The sequence below is a fragment of the Dipodomys ordii genome, unplaced genomic scaffold, assembly GCF_000151885.1.
Source record: "Dipodomys ordii isolate 6190 unplaced genomic scaffold, Dord_2.0 Scaffold31, whole genome shotgun sequence".
Taxonomy (NCBI): Eukaryota; Metazoa; Chordata; class Mammalia; order Rodentia; family Heteromyidae; genus Dipodomys; species Dipodomys ordii.
The window spans coordinates 4,506,720-4,534,675 of NW_012267247.1; the positions used below are offsets into that span (position 1 = coordinate 4,506,720).

The window sequence follows — 27,956 nt, forward strand, 5'->3', positions numbered from 1 at the left end:
CGGAAGTGGCGCTGTGGCTCAAGTGGTAGAGCGTTAGCCTTGAGCTGAAGAGCTGAGGGACAGCGCCCAGGCCCAGAGTTCAGGCCCCACGACCAGATCCGCCCCCTCCCCCCCCAAAAAAAATCCACGGGCTGGGATGTAGCTCAGTGGCAAAGCGCTTGCCTAGCAAGTGCAACATCCTGGGTTTGATCCCCCGTACCAAAAAAGAAAAAGACAAAAAAAATACAGTTAAAAAAAATTCAAAACTTACAAGTAAAGGACAAAAGCTATCCTCATATATTAGTGAAGCCCATTTTTACTTAGACAGTTTTCAGCAGTAGGAAACTGAAGAGATTGTAACTGCATCCTACCTTTTATTGAGTATGCTAATGGATTTCAGGACACATCTCAAATGAAAAAATTCCTACAATGATACCACCAAAAATTTGTCTTAAGTTACAATCTGTCACCTAGCCAGGCCTGCTGACACAGACCAATAATTCCATGTTAAGTTCCAGGCCAGCCTGGACTACAGCAAGACTGTCTCAAAAAAACAAGTTCAAACAGCAAAGATTTTCAGAAAACCTTTTCTAGAATCTATTCTATATGTGAAACCTTTGTTATGACTCACTGTAAATTAAATATGCAAAACACTAAGCTGAGCTTAGTTTTGCCTGTGCACAGAGACCTTTTTACTCTCATTCTTCGAAAACCTCATTTTGGATCTTGCTGCCAACACCAGAGAGAGGAAAGCCAGCCAACAATTCCAAATATAACATGCGGAGGCAAATGCTACAGAAATCTGTCTGACAGGAAGGGACCATGCTGAGGTCTGCTGAGGTAGATGCACTTCTCAATCAGACCATTATGGTTCCTGTCTGTCTGGAGCAAAATGCCATGTAAAAACCATAAAAAAAAAAAAAAACCAGTCAGGTTTCAGTCAGTCTCATTACTGGTACTCTAGGGTATTCACTCTACCAGTGACAACAATCCATCTAAACTGGAAAGATGGACCAATGACAACTGAAGTTCAACCAGTGAGTCTACAAAGATCCAGGAAAATTAGAAAAGGCTCGACTTATAATTATTTATTTATGACAAAGGTTAGGATAACCAGGGAACACTTAAAAGCTTTTTTTTGGGGGGGGGGGGGGGAGTCAGTCATAAGGCTTGAACTCAGGGCCTGGGTACTGTCCCTGAGCTTTTTTGCTGAAGGCTAGTACTCTACCACTTTGAGCCATAGCACCACTTTTGGTTTTCTGGTGGTTGATTGGAGATAAGAGTCTCATGTTGACTTTTCAGCCTGGGCTGGTTTTGAACTACGATTCTCCAATCTAGCTAAAAGCTTTGATTGTTACAAAAAACCAAGATATAGGGTTCTTCATTTAATTGGGAAGAAGAATGCTTCTCCTAACAGTGTACCAGCCCAGGAGAATATACAGGACAATTAAAACAGCTTATTTGACCAGTCATTTCCTCCAGTAGTTTATTTTAGAAAAATCCCTTGTGGTTTATGGCTATGTCACTAAGCCTGGGAGGTAAAGTTTGCCTAGGAATCACTTCTGGAACATTTTACTAGATTCAGTTCATTGTGAGACAGACTGGTAAGCCAGAGAAAGGCCTTGTCTCAAGTAACTTTAAATGGAGAAATACAGCAACACTGCAATAATGACCTACAGGATTTGCAAAATTACAACTTTATTCTCTATGTAAGTGATATTATCATCCTTATACTCATCTAAATAATTCACTTTTTTTTGTTCACTGTGGGGCTTGAACTCAGGGCCTGAGTGCTCTACCACTCTGAACCACATCTCTACTTCCCGTTTTCTGGTAGTTAATTTGAGACAAGAGTCTCATAGACTTTCCTGCCCAGGCTGGCTTTGAACTAATAATCAGTTCAAAAGGGAAGCAAGAGAAAACACAGCCTTACTCTCACTCCCATACGGTAAAAGTAAATAGTCATAGAACAAGTTAATAAAAAATGTACAGAGGAATCAAAATTGCCTTAGATATTAATAGCTTGATTTCACAACACTGGTTAGTTTGGTTAACCAAGTACTTCATATTCATGCTCTCTCTCTCTGCCAGTCCTGGGGCTGGAACTCTGGGCACTGTCTCTGAGCTCCTTTTGCTCAAGGCTGACACTCTACCACCTGATCCACAGCACCACTTCCAGCCTTTTCTGTGATTAACTGGAGATTAAGAATCTCACAGACAGCTAGGCACCAGTAGCTCATGTCTGTAATCCTAGCTACTCAGGAGGCTGAGATCTGAGGATCACAGTTCAAAGCCAGCTTGGGCAAAAAAAGTCTGTGAGACTCTTATTTTCAATTAACCACCAGAAAACAGGAAGTGGAGCTGTGGCTCAAAGTGGTAGAGAGCTAGCATTGAGCAAAAATGCTCTGGTACAGTGCCCAGGCCCCAAGTTCCAGCCAACTGACCAAAAAAAAAAAAAAGAAAAAAAAAGTCTCATTGACTTTTTTGCCTGGTCTGGCTTTGAACTGTGACCCTCAGATCTCAACCTCTTGAGTAGCTAGGATAACAGGCATAAGCCACTGGAGGCCCAGTTTCTCTCTCTCTCTCTCTCTCGGGGTGTGGGGGAGAGGAAAGAGGAGGGATGTGACTGGTACTGGAGCTTGAATTTAGGGCCTGGGCACTATCCCTTAACTATTTTGCTTAAAGCTGGCACTCTACCACTTGAGACACAGCTCACTTCCAGCTTTTTGCTGATTAACTGGACAGCTTGCTTCAAACAGTGCTTTTTAATTTCAGCCTTCTGAGAAGCTAGGATTTTAGATGTGAGCCACTGGAGTCCAGCAGGTACTTCATTTTCACTGGAAAGTACAGGTTAGAGGCAGGAATGTATGATAAACCTTACTAAATGAAACTCACCTTGGTGAGTTCTTATTTAAAAGTCTTCCTCAGCTGGTTGCTGGTGGCTCATACTTGTAATCTTAGCTACTCATGAGGCTAAGACCTGAGGATCACAGTTCAAAGCCAGTCTAGGCAGGAAAGTCTTCCAGACTCATCTCTAATTGACCACCAGAAAACCGGAAGTAGTGTTGTGGAAGTGTTCAGGGACAGTGTCCAGGCTCCGAGTTCAAGCTTCACAACCACAACAACAAAAGTTCTTCCTACCTTTTCACCAAAACCTAAAATATTTTGTGATTTAGATAATAACTCAGATTGTCAATGGTACATTCAGTACTGGCCTCTTCAATGGGAAAACTGAAGACATGAAACAAACCCTACCTCATTCACTACTATTTCTCAAATATCTGATTACCAGTTCCCATTCATGGTTTCAAAAAGAAACAAAGAAAAAAAGTATTCAATGAAATATATTTTGGGCCGGAGTCTTACCAACAGTTAAAAAGTCCTTCCCTCTCCTTCCAGCTAAAGCAGAAATTGTTGTTTTTAATCTTACAAGACTTAGACTCATCTAATTAAAAGATTAAGAGGTTAGGTTTTAGTTTCAGACTCTTTCCTCTTTTTTTTTTTTTTTGGTGCCAGTAACTGGGGCTTGAACTCAGGACCCTGCAGCAATCATTTGGCTTTTTCTACTCAAGACTGTAGCTCTGTTGAGTACTGGTGGCTCATACCTGTAATCCTAGGTACTCAGGAAGCTGAGATCTGAGGACTGAAGTTCAAAGTAGCCCAGGCAGGAAAGTTCATAGTTAATCTCCAATTAATCACCAGAAAATAGGAAGTGGTGCTGTGGCTTAGTGGTAGTGTTAGTCTTGAGCAAAAAGAGCTCAGGGACAGTGCCCAGGTCCTGAGTTCAAGCCCCAGTACTGGCACACACACACAAAAAGGCTTAAAAGCCCAATCTCAGGCAAACTAGAGCATATACTCAGATTTCAAATAAACAATTTCAGGATTATTAAACAAATGAGATTCAAAAATGGTAATACAGAGCTTATGAAATGCTCTCAACAAAGGAGTCACCATTTGGTTAACATGCACGTCATCCTACGGATAAAACATTAACTTAGACACCCAAGGCTGGTGGCTCTTGCCTATACCTAGATACTCAAGAGACTGAGATATGAGGTTCCTGAATCAAAGCCAGCCCAGAAAATAAAGTCCCTTAGACTCTTATCTCCAATACCATCAAAAAAGCCATAAGTGTTGCTGTGGCTAAAGTGGTAGTGTCAGTCTTGAGCACAAAAGCTTAGGGATGCTGCCCAGGCCCTGAGTTCAAGCCACAGGACTAGCACACATGCATGCATGCATGCACAAACACACACAAAAGTAAACAAGTCTATAACAGTCTAGTACATGTATACCTATCAAGCACAATAAAAAATGCAAGCAATTGAAAATAACTGGCAACACAACACATCCAGGCAGAAACTCCTGTGCTCAAGAGCAGCACAGGAATCTTGACAAGAGATATTTTCTCCAGGAGTACACCTAAGAGGAAATAAATGCTTAAAATCCACACACTCCTACTGCTTTTATGACTCACTTCATAGCAACAACTTGCAGGCCAACAGTGAAGTTTCCTCCAGGATAGTCATTTTTGTCCCTGCAACATTACAAGCCAAGATGGGGTACTCTCCTGGGTTTTGTCTTAGAAATGGTAAGGAGGAGTTTCCTACAAAACTTCTAACCACAGATTTAACTTGCCTGTATCAGTCATCTGTCTAATAAATGCTTCAAAACCTGCAATTAACACAAATACAATAGACCCTATTCTACAGACTGAGAGGTGGAATGTGAGTGGAACTGTGGAGTACTCTTAAGGGAAATATCCTTTAAAAAACAACAACAAAAAATAACAAAAACTGAGGGCCAAAAACGGCAACCATGGCAGCCCCTTTCCTTCTAGCTCTCTTTAGTACGCCCCTCTCAAACGCCTGCCTCAGTTAACTGTTGAACAACAGAACCCAGCAGAAAAAGACGCGATCTGGGTTCCTGTGGCAGGCAGAGAGATGCTTTCTCCAAGCAGAAGATGCAGTTTAAACTTTGAGACTGCTCTGGGCTGAGGAGGATCAAGCAAAGGGTGTACAAGCAAAGTCTCCTCCCTTCCTCTTAGGTCTCTCCCCTCTTGCGTTTACTGTGGGGGAAGGGAGGGAGAAGGAGGAGACGACTTTCCAGCTTTCAGCTCCTTAAAAATGCCTTTCCGGAGCCACCACACACAAACCTGTCCCAGCAGCAAAGAATTTTGCAGCCAAAGGCTCGCCAACACAGAGCAGAGAAGTGAAATCGGCGCCCAAGGGCAATTTTAATTGTCTAACCGGGCCTGATTTCCTAAGAGGCAGCAGTGCAAGGAGGGGAAAAGAGAGGAGGGAGGCAACTCTCCGAGAGGCAACAGGGGGTAAAGCAAAGGCAGAGAAAGGGACCAAAGCGGCCAGATTCCAGCCTGGCCCCCGAGGAGATTCTGAAGAAGGGACTCGGGGGTTGCCCCCACTGTTCTCCAGAGGACCTTTGCAATTCATATATGCAGCCAAAATGGCGCTGAGAATAAAAATATAAATTAAAGGCAGGTCGCCATATTGTAAACAGAGGGGAAAAGAAGAGGCGGACTCGAGAGACACCCTCCATGATTTCCTCCGGAGCCTCAAGTGCGGGCTTGCTGGAGTCTGGACCAAGAGAAGCTGGGCGGCGGAAGGCTCTGCGTACCCACCGGGAGGAGAGCCCGACCCGACTGGAGCTCTGAGGGCCGCGAGCGCGCGGCCGCCGAGCGGCACGGGGCTCGGAGCTCCTCCCCTTCCTCCCCCGCCACCGCGGGGCCCGCTCGGTCTCGGCTCCCCAGCGACTTCCAATCTCAGACTGGGCTTCGCCATACTCCTCCCAACCCCCACCGCGGGATCCGGAACCCTCGCTGCGCCTCCCCGCAAAACGGCCGGATCTGGGCAGACACCCGGGGGCGGGGAGGCGCTCGTCCCAGAGGCTGCAGAGCCAGCTAGCGGCTGCAAGCGCCCGTTATTTCGGCAGGCAGGGGCAGGCCAGGTGAAGGAATGTACCGAGGGGGCTCCGCCAGGGGCCTCCAAAGGGGTCCCCAGCCTTACCAGCACTGGAGATGGAAGGCGGCCGGGCAATGGTCGCAGCACAAGAGATCTCCACCTTCCTTGCAGCTATCACAGCTGTCGTGGTTGGTGGCCCTGCCGCTTCTCCGAGGCTCCTTCTCAGGCTTTCGACTCCGCTTTTCTGCCTCGTCCGTCTTGGGGGGAGCCAGCAGAGCTTGGATTTGCTGTACACACACACAAACGGCGTGTGTGCATACTCGGAGCTCCCGGGCGGTCCGTCGCCTCCCAGGAACAGCTTCTCCGTCACCCACCCCTCTCCCCCCTTTTGTCCTTCTTCCTCCCATCCAGACTGCTCCCAGAACCTCTGAGTCCCCGGAACCAGGGACAGCCCACCCTAACCGTGTTCCGGCAGCACAACAACGAGAAAAGCTTCTTCCAAATGGGGAGGATCAGGGTAGGGGGGGGAGGGGGGATGGGGAAACGGTGCGCGGTTCCCTTCTCGCCACTTCCTTGTATGGACAGTGGGGGACTCCAGAGCCCGGCACGGGAGAGGCCTGAAGCCCGGTACCCGGACGTGGTGGGGGAAGCACAAAGGGGCCAGCAAGAAGGGGGTGGGGAGGCCCGCCGGTGCATCGAGATGGAGTGGGCTAAAGCCTCAGGAGAGCAAATCGAGGGCGGCGGGTAGGTGAAACTGCTGCAAACGTCCTGGGAAGCTGGTCTCAGCCCCCCAAATTGCAGAGATGGTTGGGAGAGGCTGGGTGAGGAAGAACATTTCCCCCCTCCCCCCCTCCCCAGCTCTCTGGTGCTTCAAGCTTAGGGCCGGCTTTGTGGGGCGGAGGTTCCCTCCCAGCGCTGGGGGAAGGGGATGAGGGCCAGTCTTACCTCCATCAGCCCCCCCGACGTGTCCAAGTCGTACACGATCGTCTTGGTCTCCATTTTCTCCCACATTCATCCACCTCAGGAGCTGGGCGCTCGGTGCTCCGGCCCCCCCAGCCCCAGGGGGAGGGGGGAAACGGGGAGAAGGAGCGCTCCTGACTCCGGCTCCTCTTCTCTTTCACCAACGCGGGCCCCGACTTCCTCGTCCTGGCTCCCCCCCACCCCCCGGTCCCCAGTCCCTGGGACGGCAGCGTCCTCCCCACGGGCCGCGAGGGGGGAGAATCCCCTCAGCCTCGGCCCGGCAGCTGACTGCACAGTGGATCCCGGTTCTGGGGGTCAGGCCTCGGTGGGGCCTAGTCCCACAGGTTAAAGCCGGCGCTGGCGACCGCAGGTCCGGTCGGGAAGGTTGGCGGGCGCTGCCATCCCGAGGTTGGGGGACTGGAGGGGGGGGTGAGAGGTTAGGTGAGGTTGTGGTACGTGAGGTGACTGGGGGGGGGGGGATGGGGGGGTGGTCCCGGACTCCGCCTCTCGCCGCTGCCGCCGTCTGCGTCCCGGCTGCCGCGCACTTGGCGCAAACTTACCGCGAGCGCCCGCAAAGCCACCCGCGCAGGCGCCCCGGGATCGCCGCTCGTCGCGCGCAACCGCAGTGACAGCCGGCGGCCGGGCTCCCGCGCAGCCGCGGAGAGGTGGTACCCCCCAGCGCGCAGCCGCGCTGGCATTCGTCTGGAGCTCAGAAGCCCCGCCTTCCTGTCCTGCGCCAGCGCACTGAGCTAAAAGGGCGGGACTTGCAACCTCGCGCAGGCACCTGGGAAAGCGCGCAGGGGTCATAGCGCAGCCGCAGAAACCGGGGGGCTCTTCCCCTATTGGTGTTTGTGTGTAGACCGAGAGGCCTCTGTTCTCGCGCAGGCGTGTTGGAGGGGACTCCTCTCCAGCGCTTAGACCACACCGTCGCCTTCCGCGCAGGCGTATTGCCACCTGCAGGACCTCTCAAGAAAGCAGCTCCTTTCGCCATTTTGGTAATGGGATATAGGCGGCCATGCCCTTGGGAGTCCTCCGGCTTGAGCAGGGAGGAGCCAGTGTGGTTGTGAATGGAGCTTAGTCGGCTGTCGGCGACACCTATATTCATAAGGATGTAGTAGATGACTCCCGCGTCAGGTGTGGCTGGACTGGGCCGCCATATTGGTAATGAAAAAAAAAAGCCATTGCGACAAAAAAAAAAAACCGACGCTTTTGGTGACGAGTTGGGTAGCTGCTGTTCCCATTTCCGCCCCCTCGGGACATCTTAATTTTAGCCCAGGCATCCCTACATTGTGTGGTGATGACACCGAGTGGAGTATCGCCTTCTAGTTACTACCCTTTCTTGACCACTGTTCCAGAGACCAGCTCTTCCATGGGAAGTCAAACGCCGAAGAGTGCGTAGTCCTGACAACGCCCTGCTACCTATCTACAGAGGACTCCAACTCCCTGCTTGCAACGCGCAAAGGGGGTCACAGGGCGAGCGGGAGCGCGTTGCCTCCTGGGATAAGGATCGCGATAGGTTCGATGGGTGGTGGGAATCGTAGTTCCGTTTGCGTGCAAGACACTACACCATAGGCTAGACTGGGGGCGCGGTGGGGTGGGGAGGAAAAAGTGATTTGCCTGCCTGGAGGAGGGAATGCTTTTGAGACCTGCCATGCGGCATGCTGGGACTTGTAGTCTTGAGTTCATCATCTCGAATCCTGGGCGGGGATTCGTGCTTCTGCGCCCGGCGTCCTACACTCCTCTTGACACATCTGAAATGACCCGATACCAACCGCTGTTGGCTTGTGGATGAAGTTGAGGAGGGAACTGTATATGGCTGTACTTGCTAGACGTTTTGTTTGGCATTGTTGCTATGTTGCTGTGTCCTGCCTGCTTTTAATGTTGCTGCACACAGCATTCTCTGAGTCGTAAAAGTGGAAAGGACTTTGAGACGATTTCATTTCTTCATTTCTCGATGCCCAGAGAGGAGCAGTGACTTGCCTAATCATATAGCAAATTTATGACAGAACCGAGAATTAAATAGACTTCTTGACTCACAAGCTAGACCATGTTTACTGGTTCTGAGGAATTGTTGCTGCTCCTTGGGAACTGTAAGAAGAATGAATTACATAGATGTGGATGCCAGTGTATAAAATCTTAAGGGTTTTTTTTGTTGCTGTTGTTTTTTTTGTTTTTTACTTTTCACTTTTTTGATGGCCCACAGTTGGTCCTGGAAAGAATAAGATCATGGGAAGGTGGAGAATGTGGGTAAGCTGCCCTCTACCTTCTGTCAGCCTCAGCCAACAATATACTTTAGTGTTTGGGGGCCTGCGATGTGACTCTCTGAGAGAAGAGCGCTGGGCTAGGTTGCTTGTATGGAAGAGGTTAGATTTCATATCCCTCTTGGGGCTATACTTCATGTCATAGGCCCTCAGAAGTTGGAACCTTATCTGCCCTCTGTCATTGGTTTCTTTCCTACTGCATTGAGCCCAGCTGTGCTGTTGAGTCAGCCTGAAGGCTTACAGAGTAAGAAGTAAGCCATTGGGCCAGGTGCCGGTGGCTCATGTCTGTAATCCTAGCAACTCAGGAAACAGATCTGAGGATTGTGATTCAAAGCCAGCCCCAAGCAGGAAAGTCCTCTTATCTCCAAATAACCACCAGAAAACTCAAAGTGGTACTGTGGCGCAAAGTGGTAGAGCACTAGCCTTGAGGGAAAAAGCTCAGGGACAGTCCCCAAGCCCTGAGTTCAATCCCACGACCAACAACAACAAAAATAAGCCATTGGCACATACCCAACAAGTGAGGTTTGGTTTGGTCATCACCATCAGTTGCAGCTGAGAATAGTAGCTGGTTGTGGACTCATGAAAAAAATAATTGGTTGTATGAATGTCAGGGAAACTAATCATACACCTTTATCTTGGAGCTTGGAAGATGAGTTAGTGCCACCTTGGAGAGCTCCAATTCTGGCTATTCAAGGGGAATTGAGAACAGGTAGGTGGGGTACAGATGCCTTTAGAAGCGACCTCTTGTGGCTAATATAGGCACTGCACATTGCATTCTGCTTTCCTTCTCCATGATTCTAAGTGGCTTGTGCTAGGTTGTGCACCATTTGTGGTCTAGACCTTTCCATCAGAAAACTGTAGAAGGTACTAGTCACCATTATTATTTATTTCATGGATTGTTGTCTTCTGGCTTCTGAATCTCATAATTCCTTTACTCTAATGAACACACTTCTAAGCATTTGCATTCTGGGGACCATAAGTAGAAGTAAATTTAAGCTGATCCTAGCTGGCCACCTCTTTAAAGAGCCCACAGGCCCAGCTTTTGCCTAATTTAGGAGCAAAACCCTTAAGCTGCATTGTATGACAATCTGTATGTTTTCTGAGGCTAAAACAAACTTGGACCTGTGTGTCTAGGTTGGATGAGCACCTGGGTTCTTAGGTTCCACTAGACATTTGGTTTCTCATTTTACTTGCTATTTTTGAAACTCACCTTTTGGGGACAGTGGTCCCTATTTTGCTATAGGTAACATTTTTTTTTTAATCTGGGGATGGGATGATTGATGGGTAGATTCAACATTCCTTTTGGTCTTGAGGCCCACATCCCATTTTTCTACCCACTCCTTTCCCTCCAAGAAAGCACCATGAACCTGGCCATTACTGTTTTTTTTTTTTCCAAAAACACCATTTTAATAAGGAAACAATGGAAATAAAAGATTGTTCTCTGGCTGGAGCCCAGACCCCATATAATACATTATATGTACAAAGTGGCCTTAAACCAGTTCCTAGGCTTATTCCTGGGGCTCTCCAACCCCCCAATCCATGCCAAATTCCTGGGTCCTTGGACTTCTGCTCCTCTCCAGAATATGCCTACCTACCCCTCTTAAGCCATAACATAGAGGCAGGAGGAAAAGGCTGGCAAATGGCTTGGAGGAGGGACTAGTGGGAAAGGGAATGTTTGTAACAGACAGATAAACATCAAAGAAGGTTTCCTTCTCCTAAGGGTATAGGGCTGCCAGGAAGCAGTGGTGTTCTCCTTTGGTGTAGAGTGTCAATAACTGGTGAAGCCCAACCCGAGCTTGGGGTAGAGTCTATGAACCCTTTTAGATCCCTTCTAATTATTGCCTCCACTGGGATGGGGAAGGAGGCAAAGCTCTTCATTTCTAGGGCTTTAGAGAAGAGACTGGAAACCTCCCTGAGGTTTGGCCTTTCAGGCCACTGTTGAGAGCAGTTTTGACCACTGATGATGGTCCTGTGAGAAGTACCTTGGTGCAGTTTCCATCATTGTCAAGTCAGCCCTATTGGGCCTACATGCCAGAGCTGGATGGTGACCATGTGGAGAAAGTGCTCTTTGTCTGCCAGTGACTTCAAGGCAGGAGAAACAGAGCATAAGGGAGGTCATAATGCTGGCTGTCAGTGATGTGGTCTAGCTGTGTTCTCCTCAGAGTCAGGAGCTTCTTGACTTGAGCCCAAGGAAGTGTCTTAAGTGGGTGCCAAGAAAATAGGCCATGGTGGGCATTGCAGGCAGGGAGGTGCACAAGTTCTTGAGGGATTGGTGGCATCTTCCCAGGTGGTATGTACAGGAGGTGGAGGGACAGCAGGAAGCGGGGAGCCTTGCTGTGCAGGGCTGAGGATCCCCAGGCTGGGCCGCCCTCACCTAGATGGAGACTTCATATTCTTTCATCTCCTGCAAAGGAAAGAGACTTCTGGGAGTTGGAAACTTGTATAATGTTTGTTAGACCATAATAACAACTTCCCAAGGAGAAGAAAGAGGGCTTCGCAGGACTCTAGGTTATCTACCCAAGGAAGTAGAGGATTGAGTCCTGGGGAGGATGTCTAGGCTGGCATAGGTACTTACTCCAGTTTCATAAGTGGGATTATCAAATGCTGACTCCACGGTGATGCGGTTGTAGGGACGAGGATGTGTTCGGGGCAGCTGCAGGGGACTTTTCCCTTGGAGCCTGTGGGGTAAAGAAGCTTGTGAGTTGGGAATGCAGGGCAGAAGTGAGTCAAGTATGAGAAGAGAAGGCAGACTCACCTGGAGAAGTAGAGGTACACACCTCCCACCAACAACATCATTGCCACTAGTGGCAAGAAGATAGCAGCTGCAATGTGAGCAGCATCCAGGGTGCTGGAGGCAGCAGGTGCCTTGGCAACTGAAAGCAGAGGGTGAGACTGGAGCAGAGATCCCTGTTACTGGATCCCATTTCCCTCACCTCTGCCCAAGGCCAGTCAAATATCAGCTCCATCTAGCTGGTTGGAGATATGGAAGAAGCTTTATGCCCTGCTAGGCCCAGAGCACTCTTTCTCTACATCTTGTCTTTGGGAACCCATGGCTTAGGGTTGTAAGAACCAGATGAAGGGAGACCACTTCCCTGCCTCTTAGTTTTGGGGACTCACCATCCAGGCTACGGCCGCTGTAGAACCCATCCAGAGAGGCTGGAACAAGAGGGGAGGGGCCAAGGGCAGTGGGTGAGCCCAATGGGCCAAGCCACTAATGCAAGAAGCAGAGGTAATGGGATGATCATGGGGAGGATTTGTCCAAAGAGAGCCTACTTCAGCATGTCTTGATGATGCCAGGTCAGAAGGATCTGGCAGAGACTGGGGAGACCAAGAGTAACATGAAGGGGGCATGGGCAGGTAGTTCTGGATCTCAGTGTTGGGAAGCCTTGCCAGGTAGGGCTTTAGAAGGGTAGCAGGACACTCACCAGCCCTACAGATGGGTGGGGGGTCACTCCAGTGTGAGGGGTGCCCAGGGATACACTTGATGCTGGCCTGGCCCTTAAGTACATAGCCAGGGGCACATGAGAAGTGGATAGTGGCCCCTGCTGGGTGGAGCCTCTTCTCGGGACTTCGGGCACCATTCTCAGGAGCACTGAGGCCATGGCATGGCTTGAGCTGTTCCACTGCAAGGTAGGCAGAGCATAGTAAGGCCACTGGACCCCTTGCCTTCAGAGGTAGCATCTTTTCTCTAACGCAGACTCTCCTACCCATCTGAAACTTACAGAGACATTTAGGGGCCCGGTCACTCCACTTGGGGCTGCCAGCCTGGCGGTCATGGCAAGTGAGAATGGCACTGCCCGTCAGCACAAAACCCTGGTCACAAATATACTGCACGGTGGCCCCCACAGGAAACTTGGGGCTGGATATGAGGCGTCGGCTGTGTTCCACATCCCCTGGATCACGGCAGGAAGTCACTATGGACGGAGGATGATAGAAGTAGTCAAAGGACGACTCAACAAAGGCCACTCCACATTGGCTTTGTTCAAAGCTGGCTAAGATCTTCCTATTATATGGCTCCTACCACCACTTAAATGCTTCTATTTCCCCCCCTCCCCCCGGCTGTGCAGGGGATCAAACCTAGGGTTTCATGAATGCCAGGTAAGTGTTTTGCCACCAAGCTACATACTCAACCTTTTTTTTTCCTTCGAGACAAGGTCTTGCTATGAAGCCCAGTCTGTCCTCAAACTTCTGATCCTCCTGCCTCAGCCTCCCTAGTGCTGGTATTTCAAGCGTGTCTTACCATGCCTGGCTATCTCTACCATTTTTCTGATGTCTCTCCTTATGTTCGTTGGAGTCAATAAACTCATTTGTCCTCTTCCTGTTCATCTGTGTCAACAAAGCACTGATTGGCTAACAGACAGGAAAGAAATACTTGGAATACATAACCCTAGGATAGGTATTGGTCTCCATTTCACAGATAAGGACACTGAGGTTATAAAAGGTAAAAGAATGTCAAGGTTATCAGCTAACAGTGAGGATAGATATTAGATTCTTTCTCAGAACCCAAGAAAGGAACTTGGAGGTTGTGTTGGGCAGGGAACATGGGAGCAGGTACACTCACCCCTCTGGCATGAGGGCAGGTCCTCACTCCAGCTTAGGTCCCACTGGCACATAAGAACACTGGATCCTACCACCTGGTAGCCAGGATAGCACTGGTAAGTGACCACTGTGCCATGCACCAGTTCAGGCTGTGATGGGCTCTTCCATCCATTAGGGATCTCAGGCAGCTCTGGACATGTGTCATTGCGGGGCACCTCTGGGGACACAGAGGCAGCACAATGTAATCCTTCAGCCAACACCAAACTGACTGCTATCCCCCTTCCCTGAGGACACTCTAGTTCCTGTCGATTTGTCCTGGGCCTAGACTGGCTTGGGCAGGCCCAGTTATTCATCCCTCCCTGCAGAATGGCCCTTCTCCTCGCCTGTCCCTGACATGGCTTGGTTTCCAAGATTCCAGGGTTATCATCTTGGCTTTGGTCTTACTTACAAAAGCACCTTGGCCAGTTCCTAAGACCTGAGAAATGGGGTCAAGTAGTGATGGAAATTGTCACTTCTATTCCAAATTAACAGAGAAGTAGAAACCAATACCTTTCCTTAGTTCCCTGTTTTTGTTAGGCAGTTCTTTCTGTGCCTCTCTGGACCCCTTCTGCTACAACAGAAGGATCCCTTTCTCTGGTGATACCTGGTGCTTTTCTAGCTTTCCTTTGTCAGAAAGAGTACTCATACTTCTTGTTACTGTGGCCTTTTTGACCTGACTTAGGGTCTGCCTTCTGAGTGAGGCAGGGACACGCTTACCAAAGAAGTGGATGACAAATCCCTGCTGATAGCCCAGCACTGAGGTCCCAGGATCCGACTGGAACTGAATGGTGACATCAGCCATGGAGGTAAAGAGCTTGAAGTGGCTACGGGGCCCTGAGTATTGGCCCAGCACCCTGGCTGTCAAGTCATCCCCGTCATAGAAGGTCAGTACATCACCAGGGCCTATGCGGAGCCTGTGGGGCAGGATGGTCAGGAAAGGGCAGCCCTGGGGATCCCAGGCTGACCTGGACAAGAGATGTCCCCCAACCTCAGGAGTTGGTTTACCTGACCCAGACACTCACACTCGAACATCCAGCATGATACGCTTATCCTCTTCCACATGTACACCCCATATGCAGTCCTGCCCACGGCCGTAGGGCTCTGGCCAGTTGGGGGAGAGCACTACACCAGCTGAATCTGTGATTTCTCCACTGCACACAGCTGGAAGGCATGGAAGACCTCAGAAAGATGTCCCCCCAATGTTCCCCCCAGTACCATATCCTAGGCCTGCCACCTACCTGCAGGAGGGCCTGCTCATTGAGGGGATTCCCCATTTCCTCCAGGGATGGGGGAAATGAATCACACATGTCACAGGGTCACATTGTGGCCCCAGATTTTATGGCTGGCTCCCCAGTAGCCACCCTTCTCATTGCCCCTTGCAGACTTACCCACTCATGCCTACTGACCTCTGCAGGCTGGTTCTGTTTCATTCCACTGGGGGTCGTGGGGGTCAACACACTCGATGATGATGGAACCCTGCTCCAGAGTGTAGCCAGGGTCACAGCTAAACTCCACAGTGGTACCCACAGGGTAGGAGGGTGCGCTGCTGCTGAAGTTGCCATATTTGACAAAGGGCTCATAACAGTGGCCCTGCTGGAAGGCTGTAAACCACAGGGGCCAGCCCAGCTCAGCCTTGACTGGGGTAGGCTCAGAGGGCAAGCATCCTCCTGCTTCCCTCCCCATGGCCTTTCTTCCTCAGTATAAATATGTGTCCTGGGCTGGAGTAGAAGACAGGGGGACAGGACATCCAACCCTGTTATGCTCAGGAAGCTGTCTTGATCACCATTGTATTCCATTGCCTACTTTTAGGTTTAATACACAGGAAGTGCTCAATAATTTTTGTCATGTATTAATGCTTGGATAAAGTATCTCTTATAGCAGTGCTCCTCCAAGTGTTAGGATCTATTTTGCTTTATAAAACCTGGAGAATTTTCTGGGTGCTGGTGGCTCACACCTGTAATCTTAACTACTCAAGAGGCTGAGATCTGAAGATCCCAGTTCAAAGCCAGCCCGGACAGAAAAGTTCACCCCAAACTTCTGCCTCAGCTATAGCACTAGCTTTCAGCAAAAAAGATAAGGGACTGGGCTCAGGCCCTGAGTTTAAGTCCCAGTACCAACACAAAAACAAAAAACCTAGAAAACTCATTCTCTTAGGCCAAAGGGCCTGAATCCAGATCAGGGGCTATTGTAAAGACAGGGTAGGAGTCCTGCACCAGACGGAGGGGAAGGAAGGAGTGACAGAATGGAGGTAGAGATGGAGAGGGCATGGGAGAAAGAACCTAAGGCTCAGCAGGCTTACCCTCATAACGCAAGGCCATCCCTGCAGCTGCCCCACTGCTATCAGTACTGAGTTCCACAAAGAAGTGTCTTCCAGAGCTGAGAAGGCCCTCAATGGGCAGGTATTCCACCTCATAGGAATCGTACACAGGTGGGGCCTCCACGTTGTCCCCATTGCGAATGATGAGTCTGGGCCGGGAGAGTAGCAGTTATGTGGCTGATCGCTGACTCAGATGGGTATGGTTCCAGGCTTAGGGAACATCCCTTCTTCAGAGTATTACCCTTCCATCCTACCACAACAGCCCCTCACCTGTCATCATCCTCTGCCAGGGAGACCTTCTCAAAATGCAGGTGCAGCCGCTGACTCTCCGGAGCCTCAAGCAGCCAGTGGCAGGTGAGGTTATTGCTGTAGTTTCCCGGAAAGCCCGGAGAGACAATACGGCCGGTGGTGGCATTTCGGATCACTCCTCCACAGGCAGCTGTGAGACAATGATGGACTTAGACTGGACCTGACTGCATCCTAGGCAGTCTTACAAGCCTTCTTTCTCATCCCAGTCATCTCATGGCCTGAAGTCCAGTCTTTTAGCCTTATGACCCTTGCAGCTCCAGACAGCCTGGACATCAGAGTCCTACCTCCTAACTGTCCACATCGCTGAGATTATTCATGTGCATGCAACTTTCTTATCTATAAAAAGCTACTAGCTGGCTGTGTAACCCTGGATAAGCCACCTTCCCTCTCTGCCGACTCCTTTAGGAGGGCTTCTTTGACATGGCCTCCCCATCCTCCCCCTCCCCCCCAGGGAGAACTGTATTGTTATACCTCTTACTCTGGGCTCTGACCTTGAATTACATATGCTACCTGTGCCTCATTTTTTCCCTTTTTCTTGCTTTTCTTTCCCCTCGCTCCTTCCTTCCATCATCCTCTCCTTCCCTTCCTTCCTTCTTTCCCATCTTTTTCCTTTTTCACTCTCCCTCCCTCCTTCCTTTCCTCCTCACCCCCTATCCCCCCCTTTTTTTTTTCCTGAAACAAGGTCTGGCTATTTAGCCCAGGATGTGCTAGAACTTATAGTATTGCCTCAGCTTTTAAAGTATTGGTATCAAAGGCATTGTATCACTATGCCTGGCCTCATGCTACTTTTCTTTCCTTTCCTTTTTTTTTTTTTGGGTTGGTCATGGGGCTTGAACTCTGGGCCTGAACACTGTCCCTTAGCTCTTCAGCTCAAGGCTAGTGCTCTACCACTTGAACTACAGTGCCACTTCCGGTTTTCTTGTGGTTTTATTGGAGATAAGAGTTTCATGGGACTTTCCTGCCTGGGCTGGCTTTGAACTGCAATCCTCAGACCTCAGCCTCCTGAGTAGCTAGGATTACAGGCGTGAGCCACTGGCACCTGGCTTCATGCTACTTTTCTAAAACCAGTCACCTAACTTACCTAGCAAAACAAGTCCTTGGGTTTAATCTCTAGCATCTCAAAAATAAATAAGTAAACAAACAAGCAAAGAAACTAGTTATTTGTTTGGGTTTATCTCTTAACTAGGATCCCCGGGATCTAGGTCTGTTCAGGTCAGGCAGAGTTGGTATTCAATGGGAGATGAACTAAATGAGTGAATGAATATAGAAAGGGCAGGACTAGAGTAGGAATTAGCAGCACCTAATGTGCCTGCCATCCACCTCAAACCCTTATGTTCTTAGCATAGGGCAGAGATGGCCTCATATAGGTGTGTGTATGTGTGTGTGTGTTTACAGGAGTTCTTTAGGTATCATTACAATGTCATTTCTAGGCTGACTGCTCTGTCAAAGGTTTGTTCTCTTCCAAAGGAGAGCTGAGTGGCTTCTCTAGGCCCAGCAGTGAGGGTTGCTCATTTACTTGGCCACAAGCTACTGATAGGTGAGTGGGGCAGAGAAGGAGTCTGAGTAGGGGGAGATGGCCAGCTCCAGTCAGTGCTTTCCCCTCCTAAATACTCTCAAAGACTAGGCTACCATGGCCCATACACAGTACCATTGCTTCCAGGTACTCTAGCAAAATATTATAAGTTCATAAAAGTATTGGGGCCTGGGTGAATCTTTTCTTGGCCTCTCTAAAGAGAGGGTAGACCTATCTTTTTGGTCTCAACATAAAACTGCCTTTCAAATCTGATCATGTTCCAGTATTGGCTTAAAGTCATGTAGTGTATTGCATGTGTGTACCTATCCCAATGGATCCATTTTGTACAATTAATATGCACTAATAACAAAAGGGAAAAACATTTTCAGTGGTTCTCTGTTGAGTTCAGTTCAAAATGGCATTCAACAAGATAAGGAAACAAACCAGACACCCCAATACAGATGAATGGATCAAAAAATTGTACCTATATACAATGGAATATTACAGAATCATTAGAAAGGATATAATAATGGCATTCACAGGGAAATGGATGAAACTAGAACAAATCATGTCGGGTGAAATAAGCCAAGATCAGAGAGACAAATAGCACATACTCTCCCTGATTTGTGGAGGTTAAATTCAAAGCAAAACGAGATATGACAAAGTAAACAGGACCCAAGAAACAAAGGACTTGTGCTTAATTTGTCACATCATTTTTAGATGACTCTAGGTTCTTGACCCCACCTATGGTATATACATATGCACATAAGAGGGAAGTTAGGAGGAGGGCACAGAATCAGAGGAAAATGGGTAAAAAAAAACCCCACCGAAACTGACAAAACAAACAAAACACACAAAATGGCATTCAGGCCTTTTGTCAATTGAACTCTCTCCACTCAGGTTCCGTCTCCCCTCCCTGCACACTCTCCCCTTTGGTCACACCTTACAATGTCCTCAGAGTATCCTGCAGTTCAGGTCTCCAGGCCTTCACAGATGCTGTTCTAGGAATCCACCCTACATTTTCACACTAGCATTTCTGGAAGCTTTCCATACCTTCTCCCCAGGAAGCCTTCCTTGCCTCCTCTCTCACTTTGGAGCTGTTCTCCCTCACTTCCTGTCACATTGGAAGCCACCTGTATCACAGCATTGTCCACATTTTGCTACTGGCCAGTCTGCCCACTAGACAGAACTCCTCAAGGGCAGAGAACATGTCTGACTTATTCTTGCAATAACAAGACTTTACAGAGTGAACTAAGGTTCAAGAGCTCAAGCCTCTTCCCCTCCTAAAACTAAAACAGTTTAAGCTGGGTGTCAGTGGCTCACACCTGTAATCCTAGCTACTCAAGAGGCTGAGATCTGAGGATTGAGGTTTAAAGTCAGTCCAGGCAAGAAAGTCTGAAGGATCCTTATCATCAATTAACCACCAAAATGCTGGAAGTGGAGTTATGGTTTAGGTTGTAGAGTACCAGCATTAAGCAAAAAAGCTCAAATTCAGACCCAGGCCCTGAATTCAATCCCCGTTCCCCATACCGGCACACACACACACACACACACACACACACACACACACACACACACACACACAGCCTAAGTTGCTTGTCATATTGCAGACCTCATACTCTATCTTCCTTCTCCCATGCTGTTGGCAACAATCCTAGACTCCTCATCATCAGACCAGTGGCACCAGACCAGAGCCTGGAGGTTCCTTTTCACTTTTCCTGATTCCCCCATCAATATCTCTGCAATTTCCCTTGTCTACATTCTCAACATCACTGTCCAAATTCAAATCCTCTTACCTGGCTGTCCTTTCAGACTTCCGACAGCCACTCAGGTGGATCCCCAAAAGAATAGCTCTGAGCTTCTCCCCCTTTTCTCAAAAACGTCAGCCTCTCCTCACCTAGTATCTGGCCTGGCCATCAAGGCCCTTTCTACTACACTTTCTATCTGGCTGTTCTCTCTGTCTCTAAATACCCTCTCCTTCTGAACCTTATGTTACTACCCACATTGTTCCTCTATCCAAATGTCAAATGTGCCACCTCCCCGTAGGAAACCTCTTCAATAGCCAACTAGGAATGATTGCTTCCCACTAGTGTTTCTTCATTGGTACCTTTTATTTCTGAAAGTCAGTGACTCTGACCCTAGGTCCCTCCTTCTCTCCTTTTCAGCAACTGTGGGCTCTGAGGGCAGTTTGTATTTAAGGCCCTGTATGGTTCCTCTATACGGTGAATGCTAAGTAAGTGAGGGAAGGATGGGACCTTTTCTGGCTTCCTTGTAGAAGGAAGTGTTCAACAACAGGATGAACCCCCATCTTGCTCCTGTGCTCAGCACTGAGCCCTTTCCCCCCTGGGATCACTCACCAATGCACACAGGCTCCTGGAAATCCCAGAAGGGCTGGGTGGCATTGAGACAGGTAAGATGCCTAGCACCTTTCAGCTGGTAGCCAGTAGCACAGTGGAAACGTGCACTGCCTCCTGGGTGGAGGCTGGTGACAGTCACATCTCCATAAGCTGGACGTTGAGGAAAGTGGCATCTCAGGAGATAGGCTGCAAAGACAGAACAAGTGATAGTATGTGTGTGTGTGTGTGTGTGTGTGTGTGTGTGTGTAGGACGAGCTTATGGTGAGGGTGAAGGCCTGTGCCAGGAGATAGGCTGCAAAGAGAGAACAGGTGATATTGTGTTATTGTGTGTGTGTGTGCGTGTGTGTGTGTGTGTATGCGCGCGCGTGTGCATGTGGGTAGGATGAGCTTATGGCAAGGATGAAGGCCTGTGTCAGTCTGTCCCATCCTGACAAGGTGTCACTTGGGCCCATAAGAAGTATCAGGAATTTCAGAAAATACCCTTGTCCCTTTCCTATTAGATGATAATGATATTTCTAGCACTCTGGGATGGATAGCAGAATAACATAAAGCTGGAAGGTAGGAAGCTTGGGTTCTGGTCCAACCTTGGTGACATTTTAGGCAGATTATTAACTTTTCTATTTTTTAATTTTTTAATTTGTTAAATGAAGTTCAAAACACTAATCCAGGGTTGGGAATGTGGCTTAGTGGTAGAGTGCTAGCCCAGCATGCATGAAGCCCTGGGTTTGATTCCTCAGCACCATATAAACAGAAAAAAAACAGAAGTGGTTCTGTAGCTCAAGTGGTAGAGTGCTAGCCTTGAGCAAAAGAAGCTCAGGGACAGTGCCAAGTCCCCGAGTTCAAGCGCCAAGACTGGCAAAACAAAAATAAAAACAAAAAAACAAAACCCCAAACACAACAACACTAGCCCACTTATTGGGTTATTATGAGGCTAAACAGGATAATATTTTACTTAGCTTGGCTTCCCTGGCACCCAGAAGTGTTTAAGGGGGGTTGGGAGTGCAGTTCAGTAGCAGAGTATTTGTGTAATATTCCTGAGGCTCCGAGTTTAATCCCCAACAACACCCCCCCACACACACTCATTTTCGAAGTGACTTGTAGATGAGAAAGAACTTAAAATAGTGAAGAGGCCTAATATAAAATATTGGTTTTTTTTCTGTAGGAGACAAATATGAATCACAGCAGGAAAAGCTGACGTCAGTAAAGACTTTGTAGTATTGAGAAGTGTTAAAAAGCTTCATGGCAATGGTGCTGAATTTTTTTAAGGACAAGGTGGGGGTGAGGGTAACAAGGCAGAGAGTGCCTTCAGGGAAGCTGGGGGTGGAACTAGTTGCCTGGGGTAACCTGGTAGTTTAGCATTATCATTCCATGTATAGCCACATGATGGCAGCAAATCCTATGAAACATCCTGGCAACCATAGGGACAAGCTAGGGTAGTAGCTAAAAATGGGGATTCTGGCTTGGATCTATAGAGAAAAAGAAAAAAAAAAGGAAGAGGAACTGAGAGAAAGCTTGTTCTATGCCCGGGTATGCCTTTGTATAAATAGAAAAAAGGGCTGCCTCTGGACTGATGGGGGCTAGAAGCTTCAGTTGTCTCTGTTTTGGGACTTTTACCTGTCCTGACCTCAGTTACAATGCCTGTTTTCACATGTCTTGGGGAAGATAGTCAAGAACAGAGTAGTTGTGATTAGCAGGTGGCAAAGACAATGCTTAGGAGCTAGGGTCTGGGTTGAAGCTGACTATCACTGTTACCTCCATTGCTTGTGCCTCAGTTTCCTTGTTTAGCTACCTATTTTGAGTGCTGGATCCAGCACTGTAGAGCTTGAGTGGGTAGATGTGAAGTGACTGTCACAAAACACACATCTAACACCTCAGCCTGCTGCTACCATTTGTAATTTTTTACTTGCTAGGCTTAAATTCAAGGCCTCACACGCTAGTATGGCTTTTCCCATTTCTGACTGGCATTTGACAATGGAGCCACACCTCTAGTCCAGCTTTTTTGTTGGTTAATTAGAGACAGTTTTGCAGACTTTTCTGCCCTGGCTGGTTTTGAATAATGATCCTCAGATCTCAGCTTCCTGAATAGGATTACAGGCCTCAGCTCTATTTGTAATCTTTTTTTTTTTTGGTCAGTCGGGGGACTTGAACTCTGGGCCTGGGGTATCCCTCAGCTCTTCAGCTAAAGGCTAGCACTCTACCACTTGAGCCACAGCACCACTTCCAGCATTTTCTGTTTATGTGGTACTGAGGAACTGAACCTAGGGCCTCATGCATATGAGGCAAGCACTCTACCACTGAGCTACCTTCCCAGCCCCTCATACTTTTCTTACTTGATATTTACAATATGCTTGGGAGGAAGGAAGCAAAGTAGGGGTTATTAATCCATTTTCAGATAAGGAAAACTCAACTTTGAAAAGACTGAAGTTCAGAAAGCCTGTGTACCCTCATCACACTGTAAGGAAGTGGCTTTGTCTCTAGAACCCACCTGCTTCCTGTCCCCCTCTTCTTTGCCAGGTAAAGTAGAAAGCTGGGTTCAGGAACCAGAAAAACCTTAAGAGTCAGAGACAAGTTGTTTAGGGTAGTCACTTACTCCTCACAGGTCATTGTACCCAGATAGGAGGTTAGAAGTTTAACCCTTCGGAAGGTCCTGATCATAAGCCACATGTCAAGTTCAGCTGTGCTTCTGTCTTTCCTTCAAGTTGAATCAAAGCTTGGGAATAGAGAGCCCCCATTTTCACAGATAAGGATGAGGTTAAGGCAGCAACACTGGGTGAAACTGCCAAACTTCATAATGGGTAAAGAGCCACTTCCTAAGATGAGCTTCCTCTTGTTGCCATGACAACTGTTCCCAGGAAGCCTGTACCACAATCTGTTGAGTTATTTTCTTACTGGCATTCATTTCTGGAGTCAGGTCCTGTGCCAGAAATGCTCAGGATGGAGGAGGGGTGCCTGTGTGGACTCTCTGCCTCCCATCTTGATAGAGGCTGGGGGAGGGAAGTTAGAATTTGGTATGTCTTGAGGTTCTGTGGGGGCCCATCCTTGTGACCTCCAACATTAGCTTGGACAGCTCCAGCACAAGGCCCTTCACCCTTTCTCTTGGCATCCTCTTTCTCTAGCCCACGAGATGTGCGTGTGAGCACACGCTCCTCCTGTTCCCATCTCTGGGATCAGGGCTAATTACAGCCTATAATTAGGGGAATTACACTCATTAAGGAAAGAGCTGATCATTGACAAAAACTGGGCGGAGGAGGGAGGGCTTCTGGGAGTCAAAAAGGGAGCAGGACTAGGCTAACTCTTTTAAGTCTTTCCTGAGGGGATCGGGGTCTGCTTCCCCTAGCTCAGCCTCCAACTCTCTGCCATGCAGCCACTTTTGTCTGGCCCCACAGAGTGGGGGGTCTGGAATTTTGTGCAGAGGAATTTGCAGCAAGAGAAAAGGTTAAGGTGGCGTGAAATTATGCTGGCTGCCCGGAGGATTGATGAGCCATTAGAAAAGCTGGCAGGATTGCCTAGTTGCTCACCCCTGCCTCAGCTAGCCCTTGTTTCTGCTGAGCTCTGGTACAAACTCAGTACAGCCCCACTACCAAGCTCCCCCTGGCCACCCCGGAGAATCCAGAACAGGACAAACACTTAATAGGTATGGTTCAGAGCCTGCCTACCCTGCTGTCCCCTCATCCCTGAGGGCTGCAGAAGTTGTCCATGTCAGTACAAGACAATGTCTTGATTGTTCACACCAATTATCTCCCTATTAGTGTTTGAACCAGTTAACCAGTTCAAACAACCAAGCTGACTTCATTCCTAGAGAGGGGAATGGGTAAGGGGGACATGGATGAGGGATTTTCAGATCCCTAAGTCTCTTTTCTTACCTTCCCCACCTAGCAAACCCTGTAATTCTGTTTTCCTTAACAGAGCATGTGCTAAGCACTTGACATGCACATTTTGTTCAATCCTAATCATAACTTTGTGGGGTAATTATTTTAGTCTCATCTTTTCTTTCTTTCTTTTTTTTGTCGGTTGTGGGGCCTGAACTCTGGGCCTGGGCACGGTCCCTCAGCTCTTCAACTCAAAAGCACTCTACTACTTGAGCCACAGCACCACTTCCGGCTTTTTCAGCTTATGTGGTGCTGAGGAATCGAACCCAGGGCCTCATGCATGCAAGGCAAGCGCTCTACCACTGAGCCACCTTCCCAGCCCTTTTAGTCTCATCTTATAGGAGGAAAAGGAAAGTCAGAAAGGTGAAAGGCCAACAGCTAATGAGAAGGAGATTCAAATACAGACATACCTATCTCTTGAGTGTGATTTGCCTACATTGCCTTCATTATCCAAGCCCCTCTATCTAGTGGTGTTTTGAGCTGACAGGGCGTGGGGCAGATGGGTGAAGAAGGCCATGGCTGAAGACTTCCATGTGACTGTTGTCAAACCCTTTTGACCCCCTCCTCCGTCCCCCAGTTTTAATAGCACAGAGACTCCCAGGAGGTCATCTAGCCTGGGCTGGTTCTTTTCTCAATTGCCCAGACCTTACCTTGGTAGTGGAAATGGAAGGTGCCAGGCCCAGCAGGTGGTGGGAGGCTCTGGAACCTCAGGGCTGCTTGGTGAGTGGGGCTGCGAATGACTTGGCCTTGCAGTAGGAAAGACTGGTTGGCCAGGGGCAATGGGTCAGGCCCCCCCAGGCCCTCCACTGTTATGGTCTCCCCCTCCTGAAGGCTGATATTCTGGACCTGCAGATAGATTGGAGCAAGCAGAGCATAGTAATCAAACTTCTCCCTCCCTCCCTCCCTCCCTCCCTCCCTCCTTCCTTTCTTCCTTCCTTCCTTTCTTCCTTCCTTCCTTCCTTCCTTCCTTCCTTCCTTCCTTCCTTCCATCTGTCCCTTCCATCTGTGCTGGTACTAGAGCTTAAACTCAGGGCTTGAGCACTGCTCTACTCCTTGAGCTACACCTCTACTCTGGCTTTTTTGGTGGGTAATTGGAGATAAGGGTCTCACAAACTTTCCTGCTGAGGTTGGTCTCAGATCTTAGCCTCTTGAGTAGTTGGGATTATAGGCATTAGCCACAAGCACCTGGTGCAAACTTCTTCCTGCTGTCTGAGTCCTGCTTCCTTCAGGCTCTACTTGGCCACCTGCTATGACTCTTTTTTTTTTTTGGTTGTGGAGCTTAAACTCTGGGCCTGGGAACTGTCCCTCAGCTCTTCAGCTCAAGGCTAGTGCTCTACCACTTGAGCCACAGCACCATTTCTGGTTTTCTAGTGGTTTATTGAAGATAAGAATCCCATGGACTTTCCTGCCTGGGCTGGCTTTGAACTGTGATCCTCAGCCTTCTAAGTAGCTAGGATTATAGGTGTGAGCCACTGGTGCCTGGACTGCTATGACCCTTGAGCACTGCATTAGGCACTCCAATGCAGGAAGTACTCATCTTATCTAGTCAATAACTATGAGATGGGTCAGAGGTATTAAGGCCATTAGTCAAAGTTGCATAGAGATTATGGGTAGAACTGGGATTTGTAAATATGTTGGCCTGTTTACAAAGCTTTTCAAGTGCACTAGCTGCTTTCTCTTTTCCCTCTTTGGGCTGAGTTTTCAAAGTAGAGATGGGTGGGTGGATTAGGTCATATGGTGTCTGAGGGCTGTCGGTAGTGTGTAGTCCTAAGCCTAAGATACTTATGCCCAGCTTCCCCTGAACACCTGTTGGATGATCCTCACAATCTGCCTATGTCATACTGAGCCACCCCTGCCCCCAGCTAGCAGCTTCCCTGGCTCCCATCTTAAGGAATCAGCTTGCTAGCTACCTGAGTGCCCAGTCAGAAACTGGTATCTTGCCTCTTCTTTCATGCCCCATGTCCAACCACTCATTCAGACTGTCAGACAGACTTCAAATCTGTTCACTGGACTTCATCCCCATTTGGCTAGATATTATTGCTCACCTAGATCACTGCAGCTGCCTGGCCAGCCTCCCTGTCTGGAGGGCTTAACTCACTCCTCCCTCCACATCAATATTTTCTGAACTGCAGTCAGTTAATAGTCCCAGACCTGTCACTCATCATAGTGCTTCCCTGTTTAAATCCTCCAATGTTTCTTCATGAGTCTATGAAGCCCAGAGTACTAATCTAAATTCTTGGTTTGGTCCTCTAGGCCATGCCCAACTTGGCCCAGGCAGACCACTCGGTTTGATCTTGTATCATGTTCCCTGTATGCCAGTCAACATTCTGTTCTCTCTCTTCTTTGGGCCTCTTGCTCTGATTACAGGCCACAACCCTGATCTTTAGGCTTTCAAACTGTAGAGCGAGCATGCTTCTGGGTACCAAAACTTCATACAGTCACACAAGGGCTGCCCAGAGGGGAAGTGGCTGTTGTGGCATGGTAGTAGGAAGCTGCTTTATTGAAACAAACAAACCCTGAACCTCAAATATTTAAGTACTTGTCCAGGATCACAGTCAGGGTGAGATCTCAGATCTCCTTCTAACAGTGCTCCTTCTACTTTGCTATTCAAACTTTTCTGTGTTTGAGACAGGATCTTACTATGTACCTCACACTGGCTTTGAATTTATGGCTTGCTTGCCATGGCCATCTGAGAGCTGAGATTACAGAAATGTGGCACTATGCCTGGTGGATCTTTTCTACTCAAAATGTGGTCACTGAGCCAGCAACAGAAGCAACATTACCTGGGAGGTTGTAAAGTAGGAAGAACCTCAGATCCACTAACTCACACTCTGAATACTGAAGAGAAGGGAGGATAGGGCACTAGGATTTTTGACTTAGAGCCTCATGATTGCTAAACAGACACTCTACCACTTGAGCCACAGCGCCACTTCTGGTTTTTTGGTGGTTAATTGGAGTCTCACAGACTTTCCTGCCCGGGCTGGCTTTGAAATTCGATTCCCAGATCTCAGCTTCCTGAGTAGCTAGGATTATAGGCTTGAACCACTGCTGCCCAGCTTCTGTTGTAATTGTTGGTTGGACTGTCCTCAAACCTCAACCCTCCCAATCCTTGCCTCCCAAGTAACTAGGATCACAGGCATGAACCATTGCCCTTCACACTTGACCTCATATTCTGCCTTTTAATAAGATTTCCAAGCAAATGGGAAGAACTGATATCCACAGTCTAAATTCTAACATGTTGCTCTGTGGAGGGCCATCAAAGGTTAACTACCTGGGCTGGTGCTAAGTAGCATCCAGTGAGTCACCAAACCCTTCCCAATCTTATCTCCCAAATGATCCTGCTGGTTCCTCCTCCCTTTATTGCTGTCTTGACTCTTATCATCTGCCCATTGCTTCTCACTGAGAAGCCAGTTTTGATATAGATGTGAGGAGAGAGTGGGCTGTGGGGATTGTCTCTCCTCACCAGATCCCTGTGAACTGAGAAACACAGGATGCTGAGCCCACCAGGGCCCAGGGGATAGGTAGTGCAAGGCTCAGCATTTCTCTGAAGGTGGCTACTGAGAATAGATGAGCCCCAGGGATTAGAGAGAGGGCAGAAAGAGGTCCCTATCCTTGCCTGGTAGGAAAACAGCTGGTGGGGCTGGGGAGAGAAAGCTTTAGAGAAGGATCAAGGCAGGATGCTACAGTAGAAGTGCCTTCTTTTTGCCAGGAGCTCCCCACCCAGGCACATTTGGGTGGAGGCTGCCTGACCATCTGCTGGGGACATCCCTCAGGGAATCCCTGCAGCAGGCGGAGGCTGGATGAGGTCCCTTAAACTTGGAGATTCTGTGATTCTAGAGTTGGGCAAACAAGACTCACACACGTGGAATCTGTAATTATCGAGAGATGCCAGGCAGCA

The 27,956-nt window shown here is 48.5% G+C and overlaps 2 protein-coding genes across 5 annotated transcripts in view; both read right to left on the reverse strand.

Moving 5' to 3' along the window:
• Phf12 (PHD finger protein 12) overlaps positions 1-7,463 on the reverse strand; it is a 50,217-nt gene extending 42,754 nt beyond the window's left edge. For 2 of the 3 annotated variants that reach the window (XR_001175076.1, XM_013016531.1), the window contains exons 1-2: positions 6,840-7,437; positions 6,000-6,181 (exon numbers count right to left, since the gene is read on the reverse strand). Coding sequence is in view for 2 of the 3 variants with exons in the window: in XM_013016531.1 (XP_012871985.1) it covers positions 6,000-6,181; positions 6,840-6,905 (248 nt within the window). In the remaining variant the exon portion in view is untranslated. Of the gene's footprint in view, positions 1-5,999; positions 6,182-6,839 lie in introns of all 3 variants that reach the window. The other variant, XM_013016532.1, reaches the window with a different exon arrangement.
• Positions 7,464-10,495: 3,032 nt separating this feature from the next.
• Sez6 (seizure related 6 homolog (mouse)) overlaps positions 10,496-27,956 on the reverse strand; it is a 48,073-nt gene continuing 30,612 nt past the window's right edge. The window contains exons 4-17 of one of the 2 annotated variants that reach the window (XM_013016389.1): positions 24,709-24,904; positions 20,190-20,375; positions 16,281-16,449; positions 15,993-16,159; positions 15,100-15,294; positions 14,716-14,854; positions 14,411-14,607; positions 13,677-13,871; positions 12,838-13,029; positions 12,541-12,738; positions 12,233-12,271; positions 11,871-11,988; positions 11,691-11,793; positions 10,496-11,535 (exon numbers count right to left, since the gene is read on the reverse strand). In XM_013016389.1, coding sequence (XP_012871843.1) covers positions 11,503-11,535; positions 11,691-11,793; positions 11,871-11,988; positions 12,233-12,271; positions 12,541-12,738; positions 12,838-13,029; positions 13,677-13,871; positions 14,411-14,607; positions 14,716-14,854; positions 15,100-15,294; positions 15,993-16,159; positions 16,281-16,449; positions 20,190-20,375; positions 24,709-24,904 — 2,127 coding nt within the window. In that variant the 3' untranslated portion in view covers positions 10,496-11,502. The remainder of the gene's footprint in view (positions 11,536-11,690; positions 11,794-11,870; positions 11,989-12,232; positions 12,272-12,540; positions 12,739-12,837; positions 13,030-13,676; positions 13,872-14,410; positions 14,608-14,715; positions 14,855-15,099; positions 15,295-15,992; positions 16,160-16,280; positions 16,450-20,189; positions 20,376-24,708; positions 24,905-27,956) is intronic. The other variant, XM_013016388.1, reaches the window with a different exon arrangement.